The sequence below is a fragment of the Ptychodera flava genome, chromosome 11, assembly GCF_041260155.1.
Source record: "Ptychodera flava strain L36383 chromosome 11, AS_Pfla_20210202, whole genome shotgun sequence".
Classification (NCBI taxonomy): Eukaryota; Metazoa; Hemichordata; class Enteropneusta; family Ptychoderidae; genus Ptychodera; species Ptychodera flava.
The window spans coordinates 4,594,325-4,613,619 of NC_091938.1; the positions used below are offsets into that span (position 1 = coordinate 4,594,325).

The 19,295-nt window shown below is 35.6% G+C and overlaps 1 protein-coding gene across 5 annotated transcripts in view; it reads right to left on the reverse strand.

The window, feature by feature from the left end:
* The window catches only part of LOC139143344 (obscurin-like), an 83,715-nt gene that overhangs the window by 17,082 nt on the left and 47,338 nt on the right, over positions 1-19,295 (reverse strand). For all 5 annotated transcript variants that reach the window (XM_070713584.1, XM_070713583.1, XM_070713582.1 and 2 more), the window contains 12 exons: positions 18,925-19,156; positions 17,294-17,472; positions 15,444-16,397; positions 14,904-14,969; positions 14,201-14,500; positions 12,738-12,776; positions 12,248-12,544; positions 11,280-11,561; positions 10,437-10,533; positions 9,369-9,569; positions 3,558-3,696; positions 814-1,013 (listed from right to left, as the gene is read on the reverse strand). In XM_070713584.1, the coding sequence (XP_070569685.1) occupies positions 814-1,013; positions 3,558-3,696; positions 9,369-9,569; positions 10,437-10,533; positions 11,280-11,561; positions 12,248-12,544; positions 12,738-12,776; positions 14,201-14,500; positions 14,904-14,969; positions 15,444-16,397; positions 17,294-17,472; positions 18,925-19,156 (2,986 nt within the window). The remainder of the gene's footprint in view (positions 1-813; positions 1,014-3,557; positions 3,697-9,368; positions 9,570-10,436; positions 10,534-11,279; positions 11,562-12,247; positions 12,545-12,737; positions 12,777-14,200; positions 14,501-14,903; positions 14,970-15,443; positions 16,398-17,293; positions 17,473-18,924; positions 19,157-19,295) is intronic.

Below are 19,295 nucleotides of genomic sequence, written 5' to 3' on the forward strand. Positions count from 1 at the left end.
TTTTGTAGGTGGAAAATGCAACGCCTGTGTTTCCTCTGCCACTCTCAAATTCGTAAAATTACTAATTTTTTAGATGATTTACTAATTTTTTTCATTGTTGATTCGTAAATATACGAATGCAAGGAAGCAGCTAGTTGATTGAGAGCTGAAGGCCCCCTAACCTCAAAATAGTTCTGTCTAAGCACATGTTGTACTTAATTTGAATTTGATTGAATGATATTCCGTATTCGAACGGTTAAGTTTACTTATAAATTTCAAAATTTACTAAAAGTTTCAATACCCAATTCGTAAATTTACTAAAAAATTTCAGAAGCCAGAGGAAACACAGAACGCTTATCAATATCTTGAGAAAAATTACACTGCAAACACAAACTTCCACATAATGACAGCTATGCATAATTTACAATGTACGATGTTTTGTTTTGCAGAACAACAAACAGACAAACACTGCAAAAGTTGACATATCACAGTTCATAATAATTTGTACTACAGTTGATTTCACCAATGATTCTCCAAAAGCTTTCCCTTCAAACAATACACAAATTCAAATTAATGTGAATTGAAATGCAAAAGGAATAGTATAGTGTATGTTTATATGTAGTCATGCACATACACTGTACTGTAGACCTGATGATTAACAAGCATCTAGCTCGATCATAAACTGCATTCATTTATGGAAAAACAATCTTTCAAACAGATGAACCGTTACTTCTATGTACATTGATCCCACCACATCACTAAAAAACAACTGAACAAAGCTATAATTTGTCAGCTAAAAGGGTGACACACATCACAAAATCAAACTCCACTTACATGACATAAGCTATGACACCTAAACTCCACAAATCAGATGCAGTAGAGATGGGATGTTTTTCAACGACTTCTGGAGCCACAAACTCTGGAGTTCCAAACTTCACAAAAACATCTTTACCAGGCTGGAGTTTCCTTGCCAGACCGAAGTCTATTAACTTGATGTTGTCGTCGTTGGGTTTCACTAAGAGTATGTTTTCTGGCTGTAATGAGGAAGTTATAAAAATGAATGTATTTACGACATACACATTGATAAAGGTAGGTTTGGTGAGAGATTGCACCAACCTGTCTCCTAAGGCCCTTATGTTAAGCTTCATGGCAACGGCCACTTCTAAAGCGTACAGATTCACAAAGATATTGGGTAACATAGATACATGACTGAAGAATTATGAAAAAATTCTACTCTGACCAAATATAACTCATTATATCTATCACAAAAAACCCAAACTAAGGCAATGACCTGGAAAACTCTGGTAATATTTGGCTGACCACCATCCGAAAAATTCTCTACCGCAAACAGCAGTGTAGGACTACAAAAGCTCTACAATACACTGGGCAGAACACAGAGTCCGTATTTCAGTAATGAACTGTTGTTGGAAATCACTGAAGCATGGTGATCTGTACACTGAGGCACACAGTTCAATGAATAGACTTTTATATGTACTTATTCCCTCTACTTACAATTCTTAAACAGTGCATTCCACAACTTCAGATTTTCCATTTATTGTTTTTTCAGAAAAAACTTTCCAAGTTACCCAGTCAGTAATTTGCAAAATCAGAATGAATTAATCAGTTAACACTGAACAGAATGTATGCTTTGCCAGCAATTTTCAGCCCATCAATACTTCAATACTGTATAATTGTCTTTGATTTCAGTCTCGTCTATCATCAATTATTGAAAACTTGTTTTGTTCAAGCAATAGCAGCCTCATTGTGCTCCCCACTTGAAGCTGAAATTCCACTGAGGCAAGAAACTTTGCGATGACCAAAGAACTTTATATTTTTAAGAAATTCCTACATTGACTGCTAGAGTTGAGCAATCTAGCACACTGGTCTGGCATCACAGTCTGATTTATGACAGACAATATTGTATTTGCACTCTAAACTCAAAAATTGAATAGGTATTCAACACAATTATGCAAGCTGTCCCACAAAAAATAAACATTTATAAAGAAATTGCTGTGAAATTACACTGACTTTATTCAACAGGTGTCAAGAACATACAACAAATAACACACCATGGTGTGCTGCATTCATACACCCAGTTCATTTCTATATGGGATATGTTTGCCAGCATGCCAAAGTCAATCAGAGCCATGAATATAGCTGTAGCTGATCAATGTGTCTCTCAAGTCCATTCTTTTATAACCACTTCACCTACGATGAACCTTGAAAATCTAATCTCATTACTGTCGAGTTTTGAAAAGAACAAGTGCTGTATGCTTGGTTGCAAGCCTTTGACCTTCAATTTCATGGGAGGTGTGTCATTGTACCCACGGAGGTCTTCACCTAAGTGTCAAGTCCTGGCTAACAAAACTCAGATTGCTCAGTCTATCAGCAAGTATGCAATTTGAATAAGATGACCCTATGTAACTATTTGCCAAAGGTATGCTCAGGAATTTTGAGTTTTCTACCAGCAAAGATCAATTGTTTTCAATGAATGCAGACAGCTCCCTGGACACTCATCAAAGACAAAGACAAAACTTCAAGCTTTTAACTTTCTTGAATGTGTGGGAGCTGCCTTTATGATTGAAGCACCGTAAAATACAGGCTGTCTTTTGAGTACGGATAGTACTTCAAGGCAAACAGATGTTGGCTCTTCTGGTAAATGAGGTGCATTTCATCCTAGCAAGCTACCAGGAATATTGTTGGAAATAGTATCATACAAAACAAGAAGCCAGTATTTCAATAGATTTTGAACACCAAAACAGATATTGATATACATGTATAGTTGGTAAAGGTGTTCCTATGTACAACAAACCTAGTACAACACGACTACACAACTAAATGTTGTTAGACAGCTTGGATATTCTACTCCTGTCACCTCAATGTACATGTGTATAGGTCCTTCCAGCCTATTGAAAACAATTGGAATGTACCACAGTTTGGTGGTGCAAGGCCCAAGTGTTCTTAAAGTTAATTGATCTTTTCACCTTTTCACCACTATGGTTTGGCCCTAACCCATTGAAATCAATGGTGAGCGTGGACCTGTTTACAGAGAATTGGGGTGAACAGGTAATTTGCATGTATTTTAAGTTTCAAGTCACACTATTTGCTGCCTAGTTTCTGTATGTATATTTTAAGCAATTTCACATTGTACTCTGCTTAGAAAATGATACTGAGGTGATGTTCAGTGAACATACTGGTATACACCACAGCATTTTGGGGAATATTTTAACTTAAAATAAATGACACCAGTGCTAAAAACTTGCAAACAGGTAAGAAAGATTAAATTCAGCCAAGCAAAGAATCTTGTAAAGCAAATCAATATCTCTGAATCATTCCTTGCTTTCCTAAAACAAACAGCTCAGTGAAGGCACATGCTTTAAGATTCTTTCAACAGTTTTAAATATAAGCATGATTCTCACATCACGTTGAAACTTGAAAATGATAGTGATAACTGGCGCTATAGAACCCAGTCACTGGTGTTAATTTAAGTGTATATAGGTCAGTATTCATCCGTGTTTCATGCAACATACGACGTTATTGATTATTCTTTATAAACACTGGTAGTAGCGTTTACTTACCTTCAGATCCAGATGAACTATGAGTCTTTCATGCATGTGCTGCAGTCCTTCTAAAACTTGTCTGAGGAAATACACAGCCTCACTCTCAGTCAAACAGTCTTCCGTCACGATCTTGTCGAAGAGCTCCCCTCCGGTGACACTGTGTTGGTTTCACGTTAAGGAAGAAGTGCGAGTGTGGAATGGCATTGTTATTCAAATGAGATCATGAAAGGTATTCATTAATGGCAGAAGCCATAGCAAAGTATTTTTCTTCTCTGGGGCAAAGCCAATCACAAACTGACCTCTGTGTTACTTTCACTGCACTGTTTGTCTAGCAAGTACATGTTGACTTTCCAGTATTGCATTACTACACTATTGGGACCTGCAAAAATATTTACCAAGCTTATGGGTTAGGGGCAGTTAATACAGTCAGGTATGAAGGTATGTGTGTTTCCTTGGACTCCCAGAAGCCTAATTGGTTTTAAGTGAATTAATCTGTGTGGTTCAAAGCAAACATATCACCTTAAGTCTTATTGAATCAATAACAAAGTCTGTTTTGTTAAATCTACATCTATGTGATTATAGAAGTATTCACTCAAAGCCTTTGACAGAGAGAATGGATTTTAACAGTTTTTTGGTAATCACTGAAAAAATGCTACATTTGAGGCCATTTCTTTTCTGCTCAAATCCGACAAGTTATGTTAACATAAAAAGTTGGAATGAACCCCCAATAGAACTTAAACCAATATTTTCAGATAATCAGAAAATTGTAAGCTTAAAAAGTGAATTTACATATAGCTTAAACCTGCTGCAAAGATTTGAACATTCACTAAGTATCAAAAGTATCAAATGTATGAGTTCATAGGATGTAGGCATTGCAAAATCACAGTTAAATCACACATCAATCTTAAATTTCATGGTTAATAATCATGAAAATTATAAGCTTTACAACCCAATATTGATAGGACAAAACACATTAGATGTAAGGTACAATCTCATTTCAATTATTAAAATCTCATTTCAATTACTTTAATGTGTTTCTGTCATTTTCCATACATGATGTAGTATGCGAATGGACTTGTTGACACGATATGCAGCTAGTTATATGACCAAGTGACAAGCCACAAGTTAAAAACCAAAGGTTTGTGGAAAAACCCTTATTTGAAATGATACAGGTTCACATCAGTTACCGTTCAAGTATATCATACTTTCTTATGCATTTCCATGTCAGTGAAAGCATCTTATTCAATACACTTCCATGATAACAAGATGAAATGTGTAATGATGCAATGATAACTTGTCTTCCAGGTCTTACACAGAATCAATATATTGCCATAAGTTTCAAACAGTGCTTTTTTAGATCTCTTCCTCATTAATTTAAATATAAAAAGGCTTGTAGAAATTTGAATCAAAGAGTTGGTTTTCATTACAATTCTTTCAGTAACAGTAAAAGGAGTTTAATTCTTGCTTTCTCAGTGGACGCTTTGTTTGGTCAATGAGATGTATCACCCTCTTTGACAGTTACAGTGTCACGTCTGAGATCAGAAACTTTGAGAGACAAATAAACGCTTTGATTCGGAACAAACTGCGTTCAGCATGACAATGTAGCTTTACAGCAGTTAATTGTTGCACTGTGAAGAATACATTGAATTGCAATGAACATTGAGACGGTAGTTAGGAATTGTACAGGTCAATCCAGAATAGGATGGAACAAAGAAGAGAACCTGTTGTGTGGTAACCACACTCATCAGGAAGTGTCTTGCATTGATCAAAACAAAATTAAACTTATTCCAAATCATTCCAAAATGTTTGGCCAACGGCGAACAATTTTTACAAATCATTACAGTTCTAGGGGGTCACCTTCCTTCACAGTGCTAAAGAGACCCTTTAGTAAACCAGACGGTTTTCATGATGACAATTGGGCTCAGTGTGCTTAAGGTGCACCACTCATTCTAGAAACTAAAACCTTGAAATCAAAAAATGCCATGTGCGGTGAAACATAATGTTAGTACCACAGCCTGACTGAAAGCATAAAATCATGTCTGATATTTCATTTGTTTCTGAACAACCATTGCTGTAAACTGACATACCATCATCCATCTCTAAGGTTGGACTGCCTGCCTCAGGCATATGATGATGATTATATGCTTCATAAACATTAAGTTTTGTACGCTACTTAACTTAGTATTAGCACATACAGTTGACTAAAATAATTAGTATATGTTATTAGTTATTATAACAAAACACAGTGCCAGTAAACATTAAAACTGTGCTATTTTAAGGACTATTCACAAAATTGTGGATTATTTCTAATTTGAGTGTTCAAGTAACATTGGAATAATCAAATTAGAGAGCACTCCATCAGTGTGAAGTGATTTTGACACACTGTGGTAATCATTTAATGTAAAGTTTTGATGGTTATTATAAGACTGCCAACATATTGAAATTACATCATGCAAGCCTGAGCTTTAAGATTAATGTAACTCAACATACAATAATGCAGGATATTAATTCAATTAGAAAATCACATAGACTTCATACTATGATTTATCATGAGGATACAATCATGAAACTGTGATGCAATATTCTGACAATGTCACCGCATTCACTTGTCGATACATGCACACAGTTACAACTCTGGATAAAATGATCCCTATCAATATTGGTCTAAGATTCCCAAATTACATTTTTGGTAACTAAGACAGTTCAAGATTTTAGGTAATCTACAACGAACACGGTTCAAGGTTACATTTTGGGTAATCTGGAACACAGTTCAAAATTACATTTCCGGTAATTTGGAATCGTTTCAAGTTTGCATTATAGGCAATCTGGGACTAATACAAACTCACATTTTAGGCAATTTGGGACCAGTTCAAAGTTGTACATTAGGAAATCTGGGACAAGTACAAGATTGCACTTAAGGCAATCTGGGACCTGTCTCAGATAGATGTAATCTGGAACTGATTGTGTCTTGATAGTGAAGACAGTTTGATACCCATCCCCGATTTATTTCACAACTCGGGTCTCCCATAGTAAAGTTTCAATCTGCCTTTTTAAATACCTTCCCATATCTCCCAATAAAAAAGGTACATATTATTATACAGTACCAACAAACTTTATCAAAACTCAGTTTACAAAATATTGTATTTAAAGTTTGTTTTGCCATTAGATATCATATTTCTTATAATAATTAACACAAAACTATATCATATAATTTTTTCTACCACATTCAGCACTTATTTCATATTTGAACATTAATTGAAGTCCAGTGCCATAGAACAAAGATTTACAATCTAACTCTTGGCAGAAGACAAACATCTGACTGGCATTCAAATTTGCCAAATTCAATGTCAAGATAAAGCACTATTGCTACATTTGATTTGCCAAGTTCAATGTCAAAGGTACAAGCCACTCATTGCTACGACCAAATTACAGCTCATACAGGTGCTCTGTTCACAGTAGTCTTTTCTACATATACAAAGGACTATTACATATATCTAAATATGACTCTAAAGGTTTGTGCTACGTTGATTTGAAACTAAACTCTTGAAATTAGGAAGGAAATATAAGACTCCCCAGACTGAAAATGTTTAGTAAATCATTATTGTCCAAACTGAGCTGTGATTTGTCCTTACAATTATTGCCTTCACCAATGAACAAAAGTGATTTATGGTTTATCAACATGTATAAAAGCCACCTAACTTACTTAATTTTCACAAGAATCAAATTATTGAAATAAAAAAAGACTGTATGCGACTTCTATACAGAAAAAAAACATTGGCAGAGTTCATGTTTATATTCTCTTGACCCAGTTAGAATGAAGGTCAATGAAAATTAATTTGCAAATTCCCTCTGACAAATAGTGACATGCCTTTACGCAGCATATCTGCCTGCTTCTTGTCACACACAATGTGAAACTGGAAGCATACTGTTATCGTATACTATAACATTGAGCTCAATGGTTGGCAGCAAAACTATAAAGACTGCTCCAAGTCTATATATCCAGGTATGTCAGCTGTAAGTGCAAGCTGTGACCGGCAGTGAAAAAAGTTCGTCAAATAGAAATGTGAAAGATATTTACCTGTGATCACCGCCCTGGACAACCGTTGTGGTACATAATTTGATGATGTAAACCTCAGAGTATTCCTGAAAACTCCCTGCAAGTTCTGGCTAGGATTGTTTTCCTATCAGCACTGACCTGAATCCCACCTTATACCAACACTGAGCCACCTGATATCCCAACCAATCATATTAAACTATCCACCACTGATCGACTGAAAAATATTTCCCTGTACAAAGTTCACTCCACTCCGAGTGTGTACAAATGTAGCAACTAAACTATGTCTGTCATTTTGTCACATTGTCTCACACACAATGATGTATCTATTCTGATTTGATATCTATGTATCCATTCATAATGTGAGTGCACTGATTAGCATATACAAATTGATCAGCTGGGTATTACCTATCCTGTGTTTGCATATTAAACATATACATAAGGATTGGGAGACCAATAACATGTTCTTATCTGATGAACTTTGATCCTTTTATGTAATATTCATTGGTTTACTCTGCGATCTCAATCATTAAATAATAATTACAATATGTTTGACATCGTGTTCCCAGATTGTTTGACTTAAATCAAATGTTGTTGACACTGCAAATATCCATCAAAGAATTAACACTTACACAAATTGAAAACAAAAATTCTGAATTTACATAGACCTATGAGTCAACTTTGACCCTTTGAGTGCTGTCATTTTTCCCTCTAAAATTTTAGTGTAACATTTTCCCAATTTTTATGAATTTTTCTTCAATTTTTTTACTTTTTGACCAAATGCACACCATATTTCATTGGTTACAGTTTTTTAGCAAACCTTTTGCAAAAATCTGAAAAAAATTGAATGGGGTATATTTTATAGAGGTGACAAAAATTGACTTAGGCGCTCAAAGGGTTAACAGTTCATGGAGGTAGGAAACTTCTCATGTGATCATTGCTTACCCCAAAACTGAGGAGATAGATAGACACCTGGTGATGGAAAACATTTTCAATCCTAAATATCATACTTTATGATTTGCTATATCTGTCTTCAAAAAGTTAACGTTACTTTCAAAACTCCCTAAAGTTTATTGGAATATGCCATCAAAATATATCCCAATTTACAATTTGAATTTTCACTGAATAATTATACAACCTTAAGCATGCAAGTTCAGTTCCTTTGAAACATTTCACTGACAAAAATTTTGCTCAACAGCGTCATGCACTGACCACCTATTGCGATAATTGTCAGTAAATTTGAATACTGATTTAACAACACACATGTACATCAAGAATAAGGAGTTCCAATTTCATTGAAATGTTGCAGATCAGCAATTAATTTTCTCTATGATTTAAGAAACACAGGTACAGTGCGGGGAATGGGGTTTTACAAAATATAATATGGATGAACCAGCGGCAATACAAATGTACCATCATGATAAGACTGAATACTGTGATAGTAAGTTATACAGAAAACTAAGAGTACCATTTTCCCTGACCAAGAGTTGATCTTGAATACTACAGTCAGTTTCTTGTATGTATCATTGAACAGCAGAGTAACGTAGGTCAACAGACTTTGTGCAGTTTTATGATTCAACGTAATTCCATTGGTAAAATCTCCAGTTACCTGGATGATTATCATTACCTATATCCTTGAGGTACATTGAATGTACTTGGACATCTGCTTTCTAATTGGTTACTAACAGGGTGATTGTGACAATTGATTAACCAATCAGAAACTTGCAAGTTCTTCAGTGAACCACCAAAATTGTAACCAGCATGATAAAGGATACAGTTCCATAACCATGATGAGTTCTCTCTTTGTTTCAAAGGCATCTAATAGTTTTATGAGTCTCATGTGATCTAACTGTGCCATAATTTGCATTTCTTGTTTCAACTCCCGTCTCATCTGTGGCTTGGCATGGATGAACTTGGCGGCAGCGTCTTCTCCATTCTTCTTGGTGATCACACGCTTCACAACACCAAACGCACCCCTGGAAGAGAGATTTTAAAAGAACCACCATAAGAAATTGCTGTCTACAAACGATCTCTTCCATTTGGTACTTTTACTACCAGACCACGTACAACAATATGTGACTTGGAGTTTAGTTTGATCAGACAATGGTAAGGTTTAGTGCTATCACCTCATCTCTTTGTGAATTAACACAGTTGTCTACTTTACCATACAACCTGACAAGACAACAGTGTGTTAATTTTCAACAGGTCACGAAGGTCATCGGATAAATTGACCTGCTATTCATCCATTTTGGCCAGCTAACATTTATATCATAAACTGGCCACACATTCCATAAGCTCTCACATTTCCCTAGCAGGCAACGAATGACAATACGCCGCCTGTGTGAATTTTTTTTTTTGCACAGCCTAGCCAAGTTTGACAGTGAAAAGATCAGTGAACATTGTGTCAACAGCTACACATAGTGAAGCTAGAATGTAACCACATGAGAAACTTGAACAAATTTTCATTCAAGCGCTTTCCATCATTTGTTGCAATCCACAAATGGAATTTTGGAAGATAACAGCTGTCAGTTTAATTAAGTCCCACCGGCAAAATTCCCTTGGAGTGTAGACATGACGACTGAAATCTTTTTGTCACCTGTGTACCGGTATAATAAATGTATATGCACAAGTCTTTACTTGCCACAAATTATTTCACAGAGTATGGGGTTACAAATTATTAGAAGAAGAAAATTTTAATTCAAGTCAACAACTTGCTCCATCAATAAACATCATATTCTACAAGGTCAACAACATAAATAAATTTAATTTCCGCATCATTCAGTAATTAATGAAAATTGGTGATCATAGAAGATATTTTCTTTTAATTTCAATGATTTTATTACCTTCCAAGTTCTTCTCTAACTTCATAATAGTTTTCTACTTTCTCTTTTCTCTTGAAACGGATTTTTCTAGTTTTGGTGTCATCCTCCGAACTTGGATCTAAAATGATATGAAAAAGGAATATTATAATATACGAGAATATAAAAGTAATGGCTTGTTCTCATTTGATGTGAGCTCATGCTAGCTGTAATATACACATGCTAAAACAGGCCCTTAATTGTTGTGGAAGATTTATGCAAGAAAAATATAACATTTGGATGACGGGGAAAGATTTCAAATTAAGTGATTGATAACATGAAATTACTTAACACAATCATGCATAAAATTTTGCGACTGTTTATCTAGAACAGTCCTATAGGAATATTTGGCAGATGTTTCATCATACAAGAGATGTCTCTGTTTGTCGTCTGCTAGATTTCCACTGTTATGGCTGAATACAAAGTATGTGTGTGTGACATATCCCCATTGCCACAATGCCAAGCCCTGTATCCTCATTCAACAACACTCACTCAATTTTGTAATTTGCTTTCTGTTTGTCAAGTATTTTCTCTTTGGTTTGATATGTGCATTCATTGAATTTGATTTTCCTTGGGAGAAAATTACTTCAATTTATATATCATAATAACTAGAGATTAACATATCAAGATTTGTGCATTTCAATGATCTGGTTTACAAAGTTAAGAGAGTCCTGGAGTTTTTTCTTTTTACATGTGCATACTTTCCCAGTAATCCCTCAGGTTCTCTGCTTTCAGGGATAAACTGAGATATAATAGAAGGATTAACCTATTTTACACATGTCAAATGAACTGAGCTAGACTGACAACTTGAATACTGAGCGGACCCACCTTCAACCATAATGATACACGAATTAGAACATTCTCCAGCAATGTTCTTGGCCTTTATCATGTATTCACCAGTGTCGTCCATGGTTATTTGAGCAAAAGCTAATCCACAGATATCTTCCCCTTCAAATATCACTTGAATATTGGATGTCTCTTCAACAAACATATCATCTTTGTACCAGAAAATGTCTGGTTCTGGTATACCGCCAATTCTGCATTCCAGTCGTAGAGGCTGGCCAGCTTTTACCGTCTGGTCTTCAAGTTCTGTCAGAAACTTGGGTGGTTCTGTGTATGCAACAAGAAATGTTATTCCGTATGTCAAACTTTAACTAGGTCAAAACTTATGAATTGCACATCAAAACTTCCTGGGTCAGAATCATGAAGACTAACAAGACAGAGAAACTAAGAAACTTTCATCATATCAGTTTTTTCAAGTTCAAAAACCAGTGAAAGCCATATATTTTATTTCTTTATTGTCCTTCCTTGTTTCAAGAATGGACTCACTTCATATGTTCTTTCAATGCAGTTTTTTCTTATTTTCATTTTTTGGCACATAAGATCAAACTATCAAAATGAAAAAAACACATCAGGAGTATTTAAATACAATAGTAACGCTCAAATCTTGCATGATGACTGTGGTAACTTTACTGTTCAGAACTGTACATTGCAGGTGATCCTACAGATAATAATAATTTATTTTTTCTGGGCTACTCTACATTGACACACACACAAGGATGAGGAAAAAAACTTTCTTTTTTTTCCTTACATCTGAAACAAAAGACTGTTTATGACTATTTATTCAGTATTGTCAAGAGTTTCATTTTAAACTGTGAGCAATATGGCTATGTTTTAAATCACTTTTTCATATGTGCCAGTGTCTAAAAAAATGTTGGTGTTTGTGTTTTAACCAATTCACTGTTCTCTTTAACATAATCCTATTGTTTAACATCCTTTCTACAAAGCAATCATACCTGCTAGATCAAGAAACAAAGCAATTCTTGAAGTTCCAATGTCATTGGTTGCTACACATTCATATTCTCCGACGTCTTCCGTCTTGACTTCCTCAATCTTCAAGCTACAGACACCAGTAGAACTCACGGAATGCTGATATCTTCCATCATTGGGAATGATTTGACCGTCATGAATCCAGCACACTTCCAGTACTGGGTCAGCCCTCACACTGCACTGAAGTCTTGCCGTCTGGTTTGGTTGCACGTAGACTTCTTCCGGTGTTCCGATGAAATATGGCAATCCTTCAGCTGATGATGCTAAAGATAAACAATTGGGAGACATGATACAAAACATTATTGCAAATTTCAGTTCTTATAATAAGTCATCCATTTGGTGGCATTTCACTGTGATCAGTTTTCTGCTTCTGATCCTATAATTCACTGCAAAGTTGTAAATTATCACAACACTTGTATTACATTATTATCTGGTAAAACACAAGTTCACAATTACCTCGTCTTTGTTTGTACAGATCTCTCTTGCTGGCATCATCTGAAAGGAATGGAGCCGGAGAATAAACCTTATGAACTTATGGATAAAGTCACAGGGAAAAATATGGCAATTACGCTAATGAGAAAAACATTTTTAGTTATTAACATTGAGACAATATGAAACTATATAAAAGAGTATAAAATGATATACAAACAAGTGCGACATTTCATGGGTGATCACAGTGAATTGTCAGTGACGTTTAATATTCAACAGAGTTTTACTCCATTAAAATAATGAGAAAACTGAAATTTTAGAAAGTACAAACAGATGAGATGCACTGGTGCATAAGATCTTTCAATTATATTATATCCGTTAATACTTCCTGTATGGAATTTTTTGTTATCTCAATATCAATACATGTATTCATATTAAGGTAGAATGCACCTCGGGGACAGATATTCGAACTCTTAAATTTCTACAATTCTTTTCTGATATGCCACTTGTGGGGATTCATTTTAAAGCTCTTAATGTAAGAAAACTTTTCATTGGCTCAGTTTTTCAAAATTCGAAAATTATATTTTTCTCCATGAAGTTAACACAGGGATGGCGGCCATTTTGAATTTTGGTATTGGTATATATTATATATAGTATATATATATTGGTAAATCTAAAATTATGTTTCTCTTGTACAAAAATTTGCAAGGTGACCCCAATTTTTATTATTGATTTTGAAAGAAAATGGTTGAATGTTTCATTTAGGAAAGTTTGAGCAAGAGTTTAAGTCTTTCATTTTCGAGGCGCATACTACCTTAAAGGGCCATTATTTGTAACTTTTGACCATTTTTTACCTCTGAAAATTCCATGTTGGAGGCTCATATTTGTTGCAAAATGTTGTTTTACGAAGAAACAAACATGATTAGTGATGTTATAGCCACATAAAACTGCTAATTTTTGTTCAAACGTGTTGCCCTTCCGAGCTCGTTTGTTGACGTCTGGCATGCTCAGCGTGCTGGGGAGAACGCAGATATGGTGACGCCGCGATCACGCGAAATGTACAAGTTCACGTTTATTGCGGGATAAAAACAACATTGCGTCGTGGATTGCCAGACATCTGGCTACGCAAGGTGCTCGGACAATGGACTACGACGTAAGTACCGGGCATAAGTAATGAATATTTATTTTGAAATTATTGTAAATGGCTCGCGCAGGTGCAGAAGAATGCCTACGTTGCAATCCGCGTGTCAACAGAGTTTGTATTTCTGTCCGGACAAAAATAGAAATTTTCGTTGTAAAATCACATGTTATTTAGTTGTAGGGCACGTAATGTTTCCGAATAATATGCGATTCTCTGTTATTTGACAGGCTATTCAACATGAGCCAGTGATCATTTCAATCAAAACTAACGGAAAAATCGCCAGAAGATACAGCTAATGGAACTTTAATAAGGATGAAAATGGTGAGAGAAATATGACATCATAACAAACCTATGGGAAGTGTTACAATGACTTGAGATACTTGGCTTGGTTCACTGACACCAAAAACATTTTCTGCTCTGACTTGGAATTCATATTCTGTGCTTGGAAGTAGATTTTCAACTAGTAACTCGGTGTCTGGTATTCCCACACCGACACAGAACCACTCGTCAGCCGGCAATTCCCGGAGTTCAACAATGTAAGTGACTGGGCTTGCTGCGGCATCTTGTAGACATGCCGGCCAGGATGCAGCCAGGTTTGTGGCAGTTACATCCGTGATTTCCGGTGGTCTTTCTGGTGGTAAAGGAATGCCTGAAGGAATGGAATGACGTCAGGAAAATTGTTAAATGTAGGATTTTAAATTACCTTCAGAAGTTAAGCGTTGTAAGTGCCTTACGTTACTGATGTAATAACATAATACTCTATATCATAGCATGGTGATTATCTCTTTATATGAATATTGTACACAAAGTCTAGGTATACACAGAGACATCATGATGTAGTGACTCTGAATCTGAGTCAGGACGTGTAAATAATGATGAAGCACTTTATATACATGGGCTCTGTTGGAAAACTGTTACTCTTGATAGTATGAGAAAATAATAAATATTTTTAAATGGAAAAATGTAGAAATTTCACAATTAAAATTTAAAAATTTGAGATTAATTTTGTGCATGATGAATTTATCACTGAATTTTATTGAGGATAATGTTACCTGTTGTTGATTTTTCTTGACCTATCTCAGATGAATTCTCTAGCTGGTCACTCTTTTCTTTAGCTTCTGAAAGAGATTTATAAAATCAAGACAGGTAATATCAGGGTGTTAATAAATTTTTGACTGAGTCATAAGGAATACTTTCTATCAGAATTTTTAAAGAAATACTTTCACGGTGTAAAGTATTCTGAAACTGGAAAATATTGTTCTAGTAAACATGGCTGGAATAAAAAAATGCTTGTACCAGCATGAACACTGCAAAATAAATGTAATATGGTTTGTAAATGTCCATAGGTTTTCCAATTGAAGGACAGATTTAGAAACTATAAAGTCCTTCACATTAGTTAAAGGAACTTCTATCAGGTCTGTCAAAACTATTAAAACCAAAAATCTATCAGTGATCTCCAAAGCTTCTGTGTTACAAAAGTTACTTGATACTAAAATGTTTCTGTGTAACATGTAGTACAGAATTATTGAAAGGAATATGCGAACAGGTGTTTGAAATCTTTCAAACTAGCAGAAAGATGGGAATGTTCATACCTGCTGGCAGGACGGTGAGTAAAGCAGTGCTGGTTGATTTCCCTGTGGAACTCTCTGCAATACACGTATACTCCCCTTCATCAGACTTGGTGGCTGACGAAAAGACAACACTGGTCGTGCCGTCCGGTAAAAATTGCAACTTGCGATTGTCATCGCTTTCTACCTCCTGTCCATTACAATTCCAGCTGAGGCTTGGCTCCGGCAAACCTGTTACTTTGCATTCCAGAGTAACAGCACTTCCTTCAAAGACAGTGACGTCTTGAAGTTCATGGATAAATGATGGAGGGAATCCCTTGGAGCGGACTTTACGCGATGAAGTAGATTTTGAACTCTGTTCATCAACAAACAATTCTGCACTCCATGACGTCTCACCGGCTGAGTTGCAAGCTTTGCATGTATATTCTCCTTCATCTTCTGGAAAAGCTTCCACTATATGCAAAGTGTACTTCAATCCGTCTTGTATAAATTTGAAATCCGATGTCTCTTTGATTGGTTTGCGCTGGTAGTACCACATCACTTCTGGTGTCGGTGTCCCAACTATCGTGCATTCAAATTTCACCTCGTTGCCCTCAACAACGACTACATCGGTAAATGACTGAAGGAATTTTGGCGGTGAAGGTTTGTACGTCGGTGGCCTTGATTCCTCTACAACTGTCACTCTAGCGTTGCAGGAATGTGTCTCACCATGCATGTTTGTCAGTCGACATGTGTAAACACCACTGTCTTCTGGTAGTGCCTTGACTCTTGTAAATGACGCCGTCTCTCCATCAAACATCATGCGTATGTCCGTCGCAGGCTGTATCACTCTACCATTCAGAATCCACATGACATCAGGTTCTGGATAGCCGCTGACAGTGCATTGCAGAGAAATCGTACTACCTTCAACGATGGTCAAATCTTTAAAGGTGGAAGTGAAATCTGGTGGGCTGGGCTCAGGTGGCAGTTCAACTTTTTCTGGAGAAGAAAATCAATTTTGAAAGTTTAATTTGATGAAGTCAAAGAGCTTGTATTTTCTGTGATAAAAACACTCCAAAAAGTTCAGAAATATGTCTCCACTAGTTTAAAGGATTATGAGAATGCTAAAAAGTTGAAAATGTAAAATAATTTAGCCATTTCCTCACCAATGACCTGAAATGAATGCAAATAAAACAGAATTTCATGATGCTAATCCTCATGTAATTCAGGGCAAAATGTGAAGTACTGAAATAGTTTTTTATTATCTGAGTGGATTTTCATTTGGAGTGATGAAATGACAAATGTACTAATTTCAGTTCAAAAAGTTCTTGCCAGATCTTGCATGGCTGGTTTCTTTTTATCGCAGGATTTCAAGTTTGATTTGCATCATAGGAACTATGGCAATTGAACTTACCATAACACAATTATCACCATCTTAAGATCCAAAATGCAGCATTAGAAAGGTAAATTTGAAAATTAATGGCCACTTGGTTTTAAAATCATTGACAATATGTTAATGAGAAGGAAATGACTTAATATGCTGTTAATGTGTGAGTCAAATCTGCATTATAATTATAATAAAATAGTAAACTGGTGGCAAACTTTGTCTCTGAAACTGAGAAGCACTGATGAAAAAGTTATAGACAAGAATTTTGTTAAGATACTGGAGAAGTATAAATATCGCAGACATATATCCTAAACCATTTCATTGAGACATTCAAACAACACTGAAAAGAGTGCACACGATACAAGATATTGCTGACATTAGCATGTTGAGTAAAGTCAACATAGAGGGCGCTCTTGTGTGAGCAACAAGACAACCCTTTCAACCATATTTTTCTTCAGTGGCTGTAATTCAGTTCCATACAGGTGACCATTGTATTTGAAAACCTTACCTTTCACAAGTAGACTTGCTGAACAAGAGACTTTGCCAACAAAGTTAGCAGCTGAGCAGGAGTACTCTCCATTGTCATGTAAAGTAGTCTGTGGTATAACCATTGCACATACACCATTGTCATCAGTGAAAAATCTGTGATGCCCTCCATAGATGGATAAAACATGTCCATCTTTACACCTGCACGAAAAACATGCACAAGCAGCATTATAACTATTTTAAGTGAAACGTTAGAGGGTTTTCCACAGCACGCATAAAATTTGTTTTGCTATTTTTGGTAGAACAGTGGTTCACTCATGGTTCTGATTTAATTTGTTCAAAGTCACACACTGCATTTTATTGCAGGATTTGATCTACCCCTACGGCAGATTAACCATGATATGATAATGACAATTGTGTTGGTCACCAAATCCATATAATCATAATCAAATTCAATCAAATATAAATCGAGTTTCACACCGTGAATTTCCAATATTTCAACAATATGCATGCAGTTCTTTTCCAAATCCTGTTGATTATTCCTTAATTTCTATACATTCCTTAATTTATTTCTTCATCTTATTTGTTTCCACAGTTATTCATTTATTTATTTATCTATTTATTTCATAGATTGCCTAACTCTAATTGATTCTCTTAATTACAGTAGTGTTTACTTTCTCTTCACATCTATCCATGACCATCAAGTTCAGGATAGCATTCGGTTAAAGGGAAATTCTTTCTTTTAATTTGTAGAGTGTACTACAGCACAGATGGCAATTCATGGACATTTTCTGAGGCCAACCTTTCAAATCGTGAAATCTTAGTTCCAATTAGCACACAGAGAAACCTTGTAGCTGATTCTAGAAAGCACTTGACAAAGATAACCTTAAAATTCTATTTTGAGAATAAACTGGGTCATCTATCAAGTCTGAGATTAAAGTTACATTCATAATACTCTAGAATTGAAAGAAGTCTGAGGTGTAAAAACTTTGCATCAAAATCATGCTTGCAGGATAGTAACTTCTTGTGAAGTATTAAAGTTCGTCTTGACTGGGGTGAACCAGGCTTAAATTCAATTAACAGATTAACTTCTCTGGGGTTTTTTGTAGCATTACATAACTGAATGTCACTTGTAATTAATGGCACAGTTAAGCCCTAGACATACAAGTATGGATGCAAATATTGTACACACTGCTCGCTTCTGTGATTTCAGTCTAAACAGTTTATTCAAAGACCTAGACACTGTCAATCAAAGCAATATTCAAGAATCAGATAAACTTGTAACACCATTCTGCATGTCACTTCAATGCCTAATAAAAATTACTAGTTAGTTAAAAACCTACAGCAAAGTAGGCCTTAAAAGTGAGAACTGTAAACTGGTGAATATATCATTTGTATTATAAATATGGAAGAATCAAATTTTGGTAATCCTTATACATTTTTGATATCATTGTAGACTTTATGGCTCCCATTGTACATTTGGCAAAAACTTGATCATATCATTGCAGATTTGACAGCATAGTTTCAACATACAAACAAAACAGTATATTATGGTTTGCACAAATCATGATATCTACACTGATAGTAAAATGCATCACTTTGTCACCTAAAAGTTGAATTCACTTTCCAGCGATCATAACACTTCTTACTTACCATGTTATATCTGGCATAGGAGTCCCGGTCACTTTGCAGTCAAATCTCACAAGATCTCCTTCAACCACTTCGGCAGATTTCATTTTCTTTGTAAATTCTGGAGCCGTATCCTCTGTGTCCGTGGCGTCAGAATCCTGTTCTATTTGCACTCTCAGAGTCTCCGTTTCTGATTCTGTTGACTCTCCCGTGGTCAGCAGTTCAACTGGTGTTCTGTACTCTTCATCTGTCATGGCTGGGAGAAAAATGTTTTCAAAACTGTTTCAGTGTCACGTTGATGGAGCTAACCAAATAAACAGGTTATTGCTATAAATGTTTATGTCAACTGTAGAGAAGTACAAACACATTTACACAAATGCCCACACAGCTGTTTG